The sequence below is a fragment of the Gopherus flavomarginatus genome, chromosome 4 (genome assembly GCF_025201925.1).
Source record: "Gopherus flavomarginatus isolate rGopFla2 chromosome 4, rGopFla2.mat.asm, whole genome shotgun sequence".
Taxonomy (NCBI): Eukaryota; Metazoa; Chordata; order Testudines; family Testudinidae; genus Gopherus; species Gopherus flavomarginatus.
In genome coordinates, this window is record NC_066620.1 from 213,661,763 (window position 1) to 213,674,140 (window position 12,378).

The 12,378-nt window shown below is 41.8% G+C and overlaps 1 protein-coding gene across 2 annotated transcripts in view; it reads right to left on the reverse strand.

Moving 5' to 3' along the window:
- Positions 1–1,063: 1,063 nt before the first annotated feature.
- The window catches only part of ESCO2 (establishment of sister chromatid cohesion N-acetyltransferase 2), a 30,698-nt gene continuing 19,383 nt past the window's right edge, over positions 1,064–12,378 (reverse strand). For both annotated transcript variants that reach the window (XM_050948801.1, XM_050948800.1), the window contains 6 exons: positions 9,044–9,176; positions 6,481–6,612; positions 6,078–6,167; positions 4,081–4,224; positions 3,274–3,455; positions 1,064–2,052 (listed from right to left, as the gene is read on the reverse strand). In XM_050948801.1, coding sequence (XP_050804758.1) covers positions 1,920–2,052; positions 3,274–3,455; positions 4,081–4,224; positions 6,078–6,167; positions 6,481–6,612; positions 9,044–9,176 — 814 coding nt within the window. In that variant the 3' untranslated portion in view covers positions 1,064–1,919. The remainder of the gene's footprint in view (positions 2,053–3,273; positions 3,456–4,080; positions 4,225–6,077; positions 6,168–6,480; positions 6,613–9,043; positions 9,177–12,378) is intronic.

The window sequence follows — 12,378 nt, forward strand, 5'->3', positions numbered from 1 at the left end:
CAGAGCATGCCACATCTCTCCCCCACAAAGTCCTAAGCACCAGCAGACAGGTGTTTGGCAGCCCTTAGGACTTTCTGGGAGGGAGGGGGTGGAGCAGAGATGCAGCACTTCCTGGCTCCTCTCCCTCCCAGAAAGTCCTAAACACCACCAAATAGCTGTTTGGCAGTGGGGGAAATGCTGGGAGGGAGAGGGAGAAAGCAGAGAAGCTGAACTTCTGCAATGCTCCCTTGTAAAGTCACTGGTCTTCCACAGAAGCTTACAAGCAGGCAGCCAAACAATGTTATAAAGGAGCACTGCACAACTTTAAATGAGCATGTTCCCTAACTGAGCAGGGACGTAACATTGAAACAATGTTAAGTGAGACAATGTTAAATGAGGAGTTACTGTAGTATGTTTACAAAGGCTAAAATAGTTGTAGACACTTAAGCAAGTCAGTCCACCTAGCTAACGTCCTAGGAAACTAAAGTAATTTAGAAACCTGACAGCAGCAGAGAGAAGTGGTTGACACATACCATCCTTAGTAAAATAAAGATAGTGGCAACAGCATCATCAGTTTAGAGAACAAGCCATGCCTTGAAACTAATCAAAGATATGTGGAGAGAAATAAATACAGGCCAATTTCAATTTGCAGGGGCCTGGAAGAGTAGTTGAACTTCACTCAAATATATTTATAGTTAAGGGGAGATGTACTCATGGAGGTAAAGGCCAGACCACACGTGTTTCCTGGAGAATAGCATGGCAGTGAAACTAGGGATTAAACTAGGGAGCCTGTAAAAGTGTTTCCCTCGGGCTCCTTTACATAGGCCCTCTAATGCAGAAGACTGGTGGAAGAAGTTAGCACTGCTGCTGCTTGATTTGCCAGGGGAAAGGTGGAGAACAACCCTGCAAGCCAGAGAGTGACTCCTAATTGAATGACTAGGACAATTTTACATGGGGTTGTGAATTCAGAGGGACCACTGGAGCCTTAAAGTAGACTGAAGGGATTCATTTTTAAAAAAACCTCTTCTGAAGCCAAGTTTTCATCCAACTGCTCATGCCTGTAACCTTCAGAAATGACACCAAATTAAATTTCAGAGGACTTTTATTGAACAAACTATCCACATCACCACCACCAGTGCAAGAATACTTGAGTCTGTATACAGCAAGATCTAGGATCAATCTTAACTTTAATCCCTGAGCAGCAGGTGGAGATTCATATTCATAGTCCCATTGACTTTTGTGCATAAGGGATTCAGGCCACAGCTACAACTGCTTTACATCCACTCCTGTCTCTGGTAAGCTTTAGTGCTGCGTCAGTAACAGCAACCAGCAGGTATGTTTTGCTCCATCTTCTGTTCACTGTAAAGGTACCATATCGGTGTAGAGTCCTCACCCAGTCACTTAACGTCCAGCATGCAACTTCCAGCACCAGGTATAATCTATATCTGCAACATCCCTGGACCATTGGTACCTCCCTGAGCAGCACAGATAGCATAACACTGGTGTCTCCAGCTGTACCAAAGCAAGTAGCCTACATATAAAGTTTCAAGATTAGCTGGAGTCTCGCTCATCTGTGGTATGAAGTAGCCAAACATTTATCCAAGCCAAATCTAACTCAGAGAGAAATCTTTATATTAATTATTTTTGAAATTTACAAGTTATTGCAATAAAAACTTTAGCTTTCAGAATAAACATTTAGAATCACAAACTTGGGTTTAGTTTCATAAAGTACAAACATTAAAATACAGAACACAATTATGTACAGAAAGTGACAACATTCTTTTAACTCCACACCTTTTAACTTGATCAAGAAGCAAGTGTTAGCACTCAGTAGGAATCTAAAATGGAACACGGCTGAATAAGAATTAAACATGCAAACTGCTTTACATGTAGCAAACTAAACAGCTCTAGTTCAATGAACTGATTGTTTGGAAGTGGTCTTAACTAATAAAGTTGTAAACAAGGAAGTTAGGGGTTTGGCAATATTTGGTTGCAAACAGCTTGCCAGCTGGTGTTGGGTCAGAGAAGGCGATTTCATCAGTGCTTAGGTAACAGCCATACATGAACGTGTTTCTGAAACAGATAAGGACAGTTATCAGTGCAGTGCAAGAGTTGGCTCAGCCTCTTCTGTACTTTGACAGCATTTCCATTATATACACTATTTTCCAAATGGGGGAGCCATTTTAGTGTAGAGAATTTACTCCATGAAATTTGACATAAAAAGCAGCAGCACAGGAGTGATTACCAGATTTGAAACAGGAGAATATAGCAGATACAGTACACCTCTAACCTGATATAACACGAATTTGGCTATAACGTGGTAAAGCAGTGCTTGGGTGGGGGGGGGGGAGAGAGGAACAGGGGACAGGGCTGCACACTCAGGCGGTAAGATTTTTAGGCTCCAGAGGACAGGGGTAGAGGGGTACTACAGCAATTTTATTCAGAAGTTGGGTGGTTTCAGGTTCCCCATAGTAATCGTTACATTTTCTCTATGCATTCTCACATTAAATTTATACTGGAGAACAGTTGATTGGAGGCATCTGCAGGTCACTGACCTGCAGATGCATTCTAAACAGTAAGCAGCAGCTAACCAACTATAATGGTAACAGTTCTCAATTAGAGAAAATCCATTAATTTCCTATCCCTACAAATCTGAAAGTTCCCACCTGCAGAAGCTACTTACCAGGAATAAACTGCTGTTTTAAGAAGCTGCATTACAATAGACATGTGAAATACAGACTGCAATGGCAGACTGAGTATTCATTTTGAAGACACAAATTCTCAGAGTACTGGGCAGACAGCAACTGTTAACTTAGGGTGTTTTACAAGCAAAGAAAGCCCATACCTATTCATGGTTCACAGGTTATATTCTATTTGGTTAAACATGAAATAGGCCCAGCTTAGGTGATGTTTTGAAAAGTGCTCAGCCTTCACTAAACTCTGGTCTCGTGGTGACTTCAGCGGAAGCAGAGTCTGGCCAAAGCTGAGCACTGTCAAAAATCCAAGCCATAATACTTACATGGTTCTATGCATTTCTCTTCCACCCACCACAATAGCACCAGGGCTCAGCCTGATGTCAGACTAAGTGCATATTTCAATCAGTTCTTTGCACTGTTACATGAACCTCTCAGACTTGCTGAATGACATTAGCTTACATTTACTTAATGTTTTTGCTGTGAGCACTTTCTTCCCCCTGAAAATAAACCAGGCTGAAATCTTGTTCCATCATGTGTGCACCCATATTAATGGCTTACTTACCAGTTTCATTTTGGGAGAGGCATCTCTTTTCCTTACCTGACTACATCCACCATACGACGTGCAATGCCTCTTCTCCGCATCAGGCTGAACACCCAGATTCTACTGATCCCACAAATGGCAGCTTCCGGCTTTATGGAGCAACGCCAGGCACGATGGTGCTGCAGGACATCCTGATTAGGAGACTGTGGAACATTAGGCTCAGACAGCACCCGGAATGCCTATCAAGGACAAACACTAAATCAAATGAGTATTGTGAGGGAAATACAGAAACTCATGCAGGTGAGTTTGCTGCTGTAACACCAGAGGCAATCAACTATTTATTATGTAAAAGCAGCAAAGAGTCCAGTGGCACCTTAACAGAGGTATTGGAGCATGAACTTTCATGGGAGAATACCCACTTCGTCGGATGCATGTAGTGGAAAGCTCATGGTCCAATACGTCTGTTAGTCTATAAGGTGCCACAGGACACTCTGCTGCTTTTACAGATCCAGACAAACACAGCTACCCCTCTGATACTATTTATTACGCTGGTCCTTTAAAGAAAGGTAAATATTTACATAAACCATGTCTGTCCAACATCTGAATTCAGCTGAAAGTACAGTGAATGGAAGATTTTTGCACCCATCACTAACAACTTGGTTAATTCCTGTCACTTGCATTTTCATGATGGTGAGTGTGTAGAGCTCTAAAACCATCCAGCCAACCCCATTCCCCCACCCCCTGCCCCCTTTACAAGGCCAGGAGTACCTGTGACATAGTTTTAGATCAATGCTAACAACCCCAAGTGTTTGAATGCAATTTTCTTTCATTGTATACAATTAAGATGCTATTTAGAACACATACCTGTTTGATTTGTTCAGCAATTAAACAACCAATTATCTTCCTTTCATTGGACACAAAAAAGTAGGTTTTAATCTTGGATGGGCAGCTTAACACAATTTGTTTAAATCCCAGTTCATTATCTACAAGTTCTCGCACATCTTCTGCCTACAGATGTTAGGACAAGATGTTCAGAGATGCATGTTAGAGTCTAGGATAGACAAGTTCAGAGAAGTAATCAATTTCAAACAGAGGGCTTGTGCTCCTGAATGGAACCCAGTGATCATCACAATGGAAGTTCACTGTCCAACCGCAGAGCATCTAGCAACTCATTAAAAGCACGAGCAGCCTGTGCCAAACACAGCATTTGGTGGGTTTGCACTACTGTGAGATGTATGCAATTGAAATAGTCTCCTATGGAATGGTAGAAGCTGGATACATTTGAGTAGACAAGCCTTTATACTATAATGGACATTCCTCCACAGGCAGAAAGATAGACTCTAAGAGACTCTTCCCATCCTTTAATATCTATCCAACATGCAGACCATTTTCTTTGTGGAAGCTAGGAGGCTCAGCCTAAAGCTATGGGTGCAGGTGTCATTGCACACCGGTACAAGGCTCGCGTGGGAAAGGCAGCAGATTGGTATTCCTCTCATTTCGTCAGTCATGGAGGGGGGAAGGGCCCAGCCAAAACTTAGCCTGTGGCTTGAATCACGGGAGTTTTGTTAACCTAGCAGCAGTTGCTACTCACCAGCTGCTATGTGCACTGATTCCGAATCAGCAGGCAGAGGTTTTTGTTGCTTTTTAAACAAAGCCCAGTAAAAGCTAAGCCACACAGAAAACCGGCAACTCAAACCAGCACTAGTGCTTTATACTGGGAAGACTCCAGGACTGGGTACTTCCCTCTCCATTTTAGGATACTCTGGACTAATGTATCCCTGCTCAGTCCTCAAATCATCCTTGGTTCTTCTACTGCTAATCACCATACTACCCGAGCACATATACACCCTCTCTCAGAGCCACTGGGCTTCTGAACAGTGCTATTTTTCTACAGCAACAAAAGAAACCCACTGGGTACTTCCAGCACCTCAGGTAGTTTTACTTCAACAGAATCTAGAAAAAACACACACCTGTATGAACATTTCTTTTGATAATCAATTTAGCTAAAGATTTTCCACTGAGCATGAAAGCTGCATGCTTCAGGCTGGATTTTACAGACAAACAATCTGGAGCATGGAGGACAAGCTCTTACCAAGTGTTTCTACAACAGGGTAGCAAGAACGATGTTCTACAAATGACAGTATCCCAAAAGTCTGTTCTTACCTCAGTCAAATACCTTCAGGCCACACTGTGAACTACTTACACCGATGAGCAGTCACTCACACACGTAGTCCCATTAACTCTAGTGAGACTACTCCTATGAATTAACTGCTCAACATTGTGAATAAGTGGCCCGTAGCCTGGCCCTTAGTGAGGCATCAAGCAACTGAAACAAGTGGCAAATAAGAAGAGTGACAGGCCATTCTCCTTGGTAAGGAGCAGACTGGGTTATGCTGGTAATGTAAGGGGTCTTTAGCACTGAGGAATGGCTCAGTTGTGAGAGCAAAGATGAACTGGAAGACTAACATGGCTGCCGTAGGATTACTTAGCTCCGAGATTTGTAAGGAGAAGAGTGTTTAACCAAAAGGTAGGTATCAGCCCTATCTGCAATGAGGTCAGTGACTGGCCCAAGGTCATAGAGGGAGTCTGCAGCAAAGCTGCCACTAGAACCCACATCTCCCACCTCCTGGATCTGTGAATCGGCCACAAGTTCATGCCTCCTCTAAGTATGGTAGAAACCAGTCACGTTAATTCATTGCAGAGTGATCACTGAGTGAGAGGTTGATCACTAAATATGGATTTCTCCTGACAAGTGGGAAACAAGTGATTATTATTTAGAATTAATATCGTAGTAGCACCTACAGACCCCAGCCCTATCATGCTAGGCACTGTACAGACAAAGCTAAAAAGAAATATTGCACCTTTTTGATGGCATATTTGGGATCATCTGGAAGGACCAAAACCATTTTCCCATCCCAGAACTCTGCAACCACACGCTCCTTCTTCCAACCCTATCACAGAGAAAAAAATAAAGTTATCTGCCAGGAAGAAGAAGAAAAAGGATTCAGCTATGGCTTCTTTACTAGAACAGTCTCCATACTTGTAATGTGAACCCTAGCAGTCTGCAAGCAGGAAATCAGATCATGTATGTTAACCCATTAGTTCACGTATGTTAAAAAGGTAATTGCTGGCATAACAGATAAGTAATTTAATTTGATCACGTTATTTGGATACAAAACCTTTGCCTAGTGTAGCCTTAACTCTATACCCAACATAAGTACTACTTCAAGGGTTCTTTGGCAAAAGTGTCAGTCATTGTCTTACCACATATTTAATTCCCTCAAGGAACTGCTGGTGATGCTGGATGTGTTGGGCTTCATCCTCTGGGCTGGCAGCTGTATAGATCATGCCACATGATTTGCATATGATGGCACCAAAATGCTTCTGTCCAGCATCCTATCATTACAAAGGAAAGTCAGAAGCGTCAGAGATGACAGAGGACAACCTTTTGTTAATTTATAGACTATTCAGAACTATACATAGCACTTCACATATTCAAGGCATATAATGAACATAATCTCTACAGTATGCCCTTCATGAGATAGGTGTCATTGTATGGATAGAAAAACTAAAGCAGAAACTGAGGGAATGACATAAGGCCACAGAGTGAGCAGGTGGCAGGACTGGTATTATTTACTCAATTCCATGGTCATTCTTCCAGACCACAGTGCCTCCTGTTGATATCAAGAATTCACTAAGTCGTTCTGTATTTGTTTTGTTTTTTTGGGAAGGCAATGCAGAGACAAGGAATTAAATGCTAAGAATTTTTTAAAAGCAAATACAATTAATAAAGAACAAACTGAAATAAAAAATGCAGCTCTAAATGTAAGGCACGATGGGAGTCCATTGTTGGAGCTCCCCAAGACCTCAGCTCAATTCCAGTCTCATCCCTCAGGTTCCTCTATATGACATATAGCAAAGGTACATGGAGTTGATGAGACTCAAACATAGGGAGTTGGCCTCTTCCTTTATATGGTACATTGCACCACAGTTTGGGATTGCCTTGGTTACTTACTCTATAGGAACCAATCCTTGTACAGCATGATCTGTCCACACACTGCCCATGCATGACTTATATTTCTGACTTAGGGTTTGGCTACACTTGGAGCTGTACAGCGCTGGGAGTTAAAGCTGTCTTCGTACAGCTGTGTAGGGAAAACGCTGCAGTGTGGCCACACTGACAGCTAACAGCGCTGCAGTGTGGCCACATTTGCAGTGGTGTTGGGAGTGGTGCATTATGGGCAGCTATCCTAGCATTCAGGTGGCTGCAACGTGCTTTTCAAAAGAGGGAGGTGGGGTGGAGTGTGACAGGGAGCATGGGGGAGACAGAGAGAGTGGATTTTTGGAACTGACACTGTGTCGGCTCCCTCCCTTGCAAGTTCTAAGGACTTGAAGATACATAGCACCAACCTTCAATCATTTTAAAAGTTTCGACCCCTTCCCCCACCCCTCTCTCATTCACTAAACACAAATAGCCTTCAGACCAGATAAGGAGCTGCTCCAAAACGGACCCCGCACTCCGGGCTGCTCTAAAATGGACCCCCCGCTCTGAGCTGCTCTTTTCCTCAAGCAAACACTAGCTGTGGACATTCTTCCCCTTGCCTGCCTCTGCTGGAGCAAACAGTAGCTGTGTTTGTTTTTTAGATAAGCAGCTCCCGGAGCCCAGAGTTCACAACAAAACAAAGCGGCATCACAACAAAACAAAGAGTGTTATCTTTACTTAAAAAGCATTATGGGAAAGTTGCGGAGGTCAGTTACAGTGTAGTAAGATTAATCACTGTTTACACTGGCACCCCAGCACTGCAAGAGCAGCACTATAGTCGTTATTCCCCAGGCCGAGGTGGAGTACAGCCAGCGCTGTAGCCAGGGAGTTACAGCGCTGTATGTGCCTTGCCAGTGTGGATGGAGAGTAAGTTATAGCACTGTAAAGCCATCACCAGTGCTGCAACTCTCCAGTGTAGCCAAGCCCTTATAAGGTAAAAAGTAAAGATCTTATCCACTGTTATCTTGCTCACTGTAAATGGTTCCCTGTTGTTTCTCCTTAATCTTAGCTAGTACAGACATTCTGTTCCCAGCCTGCTGATCCATTTACTGCCCTAATCCTGTCTCCCAAGAAATGAAGCCTCACCTATGTCCAATTACTCATGTCAAGCCAGGCCTATATGCATACAGGTGACTTTAGGTTATTGCAAATGACACACAGGGCTTAATGATGCCATTCGGTTGAATTCCATTGTAAGGCCAGGACTTCAAAGGGAATGAACTATATACACAGGACACCACTAGGTGAGTATTTCATCCCTCATATGTGTTATATGAAACCCTCCATTGATTAAGTGGAGTTGCATTTCAGTCACAGATAAACTCCCAGGTACACACTGTTTTAGACAACATCCCTACTGTGGTACTGTCCTTCATGACATTAGTTGTCCACTAATGTGGCTGCAGTATTATGCTGGCTCTGCTCAGGCAACAAATCATGCAGCAGAAGGAAACAGGATTTCTGTGTCCAGCAAATTCATTTCTATGGTATCCATACAGGCATTTTTAATAGCAAATTCTACAAGTTTCCTATTTATTCACAGATATAGTAAAGCTTTAACCCCAAGGAAACCTTAGAAAAAAAGAGTATCACAAATAGTGTCTCAATCTTTACATTTGAAATTTTGGAAAAAGATTTATACAATTCATTAGAGCTGTATACAGTGTTTGAGATTTATATGTAGGGAGACCTAGTATTGGTTAGTCTGAAAGCTCATTTCACTACTACCACACGACAGTGCAAGCTCCCCTAAGAATGAGTAACAGCTCACAGAGGAATACTCACAATGATCATCTGGTCTTTAAAGTCTTTGCTTAGTTCTTTTGTTTTCTTGCTGGTTTTCTGGAAGGTATGAACCATTTTTGTAGGTGGGCTGAATCCCAGGGGAGAAGCCAGATCATCTGGGAAAGGCTGTGGTCTGAAAGTAGTTTCAGAGTTGCATATGAATTAGTCATTTCACACTCACAATCAGATTGAATACTGACTTGACTAGCTCCCCAGAACAGACTAGTAAAGGAACTCAGGAGATGTGTGCAGGTTAGTTTTTCCTGTTTCAAGAGACCCCGTACTAAAATTGATTGTAGGAAGCTGGCCTGATGGCAGCGTTGAGATGCAAACAACCAAGGTTTTAAGGGCTGCACCAAAAAAAAGTCAAGGCTTTGAGGAACTTCACTGCCTCTAGACTGTAACCCCAAACCTGTGGCTCTAGAACTGTTCTAGAGGAAGAAAACAAGAGCCTACATCTCAGGTGTTATATGAGTCAACGGAGCTAAGCTGCCAGAATTCCTACTCCTTAAATTCACTGAGGATGGTGGCTATAACAAGGCTGATGACCACTGATCTAAGTGTTCCTGTGCTGAGAGGGAAAGAGACAATAGGTGGAAGTCCTTGCTACTCCATACACTCAAACATGGGAGCACCACTCCCTCTCTCATCTCTCTTTAAGAAAAGGAACATGAACTATGAAAATGTTTTTGGCTGGGGCATTAATCACACAAAAAGTTGGGATCGTATCTTTGAATGTTCTAAAAGTAACTGTAACTTGGTCTCTCAAGCACATACTTCACATGCCCTCAGACCACCTCTTCCCTTGAGTTCTGCTCCAGCAGTGGAGATTATCCGAGATTCTGAAATAGGTACCAGATTTAGATAAAAGAATTTGAGGCATTTTCAGGGAAAGGCCCTCAATTCTGGGACTCAATTCTCCATTCTGGTCCAACGGAGACAAAGTTTTGCTAACTTTTAAAACAAATAATAAGGCTAACAGAGAGCATGGGTAGATTGAGGGGAGATCTGGAAAGGATTGTTCATGAGACTACTGATCCAGATGGAGTCTTTATATGAATCTTTAAAAACATTGATATGAGACTTGTGCTTTGGAGAAGCACATATTAAAATTGTTAATAAATAAGTAATGCTTTATAGATTTACCTTTAGTGTTTTAGCTATACGCAAGCTGGCAGGGTTACTTTAGGAACTACAACTTTAAATTTGCTAACTGTTGTACAATAACCTTAACACAGGATTAACAGAGATAAGCACTGAACAATGTTCTAGGTTTAGATGCCAAGGAGAGTCCCCAAAGCAGAAAGCTAAAGTATAGCTCTTGTAGAAAAAGTTTCTACTCATCTATTCCCAAGGGACGGTGTAGGAGGTCACAGCAAATCCAAGACCATATTTTAGTTAACCACAAACACCAGGATTTTGGCATATTCCAGAATTCTATTTGCATCAATATGGAAGGTATTTGAAAAGCCCCCACAAGGGAGCAATGTAAATATGTAATCAGATCTCTCTCTCTCACTCTTAAGTGGCAGAGAATTATAAGTTTGACAAGTGTTTTAGTTTTTTTGGCTCTTTCAGAACTACAACAATTTTAAGTGATTTTATGTTCACAACAAATTCAAATCAGAATGTTTTGATTACTAGCAATCTGCTCCAAAGAAAGATGACTAAATAAGACAGAGGGATTAGTGGTTTTGATTCTGCATGGGAAAACAGAACATTTCCACTGGAAACATAATATGGCAATGGATTTGTCAAACAAATAAGTAATCAGAGTCATAGACACATTAGTATGAGCATATTCTACATGGAAGATTATTTGCAGGGCCGTACTAATCTATTTAACAGCACAAGGTGTTAATATTGTTACAGATAATAACACAGATCAAACTTATAAAGTTATGCAATATAATGAAGGGCAATGCTAAAGGCCAGTGCCCAAAAGACCTTTGAAAGACATGCTCAAGGAGATAAGGGTTGGGTTAGAACAAAAGGGAGAGAGAGAATAGAAAATAGAAGCCTCAATTCTTTTCACATCTGCATGGCAACTTTTATCTTCTCTATATTGCAATCCCCTTTTCACACAAAAAGATGGTGTGAACACCAGTGGCATTGGGTATTATGGAAAGGCTGATTGGCTGAGAAACACTGACTGTGCCGTATCAGGTATAACCACGTCATACTCCTTATGCAGTTAAAGATTTACGGAGAGACAACACTTTAACCAGTGCAATTATATTAAATCTATGAACTTCTCAGATGGTTGAAGTTACTTCCCAGTGTACCAGATACCCTCACGCTTCTGGAACAGTCATATTGCTAACATTAATCACCACAACATATAGACAGCCACACTACTAAAGAAGAGCAGCAGAGAGGTAGTCCACCGAACTGACATCAAGATTAAGAAGTGACAGTATTTTAGAACATTCACATGGGCAAGTTACACAAGCATTCCAGGAACTGTAGTTCAAATAATTTCAGTAAACATGACTTTACTTCAGAAATGGTAACTATTTCACTAGTTTGAAACTTAATACGATATTAATAGTCAGAGATGGAAAAATATTACTAGGTTATCAAGTCCCTCTGCTAAGGCCCGATATTGTCTTCCTCCATTCCACTAGACAATTTTTATTACTTATATTACAGCATAAGAACATAAGAAAGGCCGTACCGGGTCAGACCAAAGGTCCATCTAGCCCAGTATCTGTCTACTGACAGTGGCCAATGCTAGGTGCCCCAGAGGGAGTGAACCTAACAGGCAATGATCAAGTGATCTCTCTCCTGCCATCCATCTCCACCCTCTGACAAACAAAGGCTAGGAACACCATTCCTTACCCATCCTGGCTAATAGCCATTTATGGACTTCACCACCATGAATTTATACAGTTCCCTTTTAAACACTGTTATAGTCCTAGCCTTCACAACCTCCTCAGGTAAGGAGTTCCACAGGTTGACTATGCGCTGCATGAAGAAGAATTTCCTTTTATTTGTTTTAAACCTGCTGCCTATTAATTTCATTTGGTGACCCCTAGTTCTTGTATTATGGGAATAAGTAAATAACTTTTCCTTATCCACTTTCTCCACATCATTCATGATTTTATAGACTCCTATCATATCCCCCCCTTAGTCTCCTCTTTTTCAAGCTGAAGAGTCCTAGCCTCTTCAATCTCTCCTCATATGGGACCCTCTCCAAACCCCTAATCATTTTAGTTGCCCTTTTCTGAACCTTTTCTAGTGCCAGTATATCCTTTTTGAGGTGAGAGACCACATCTGTACACAGTATTTGAGATGTGGGCATACCATGGATTTATATAAGGGCAATAATATAT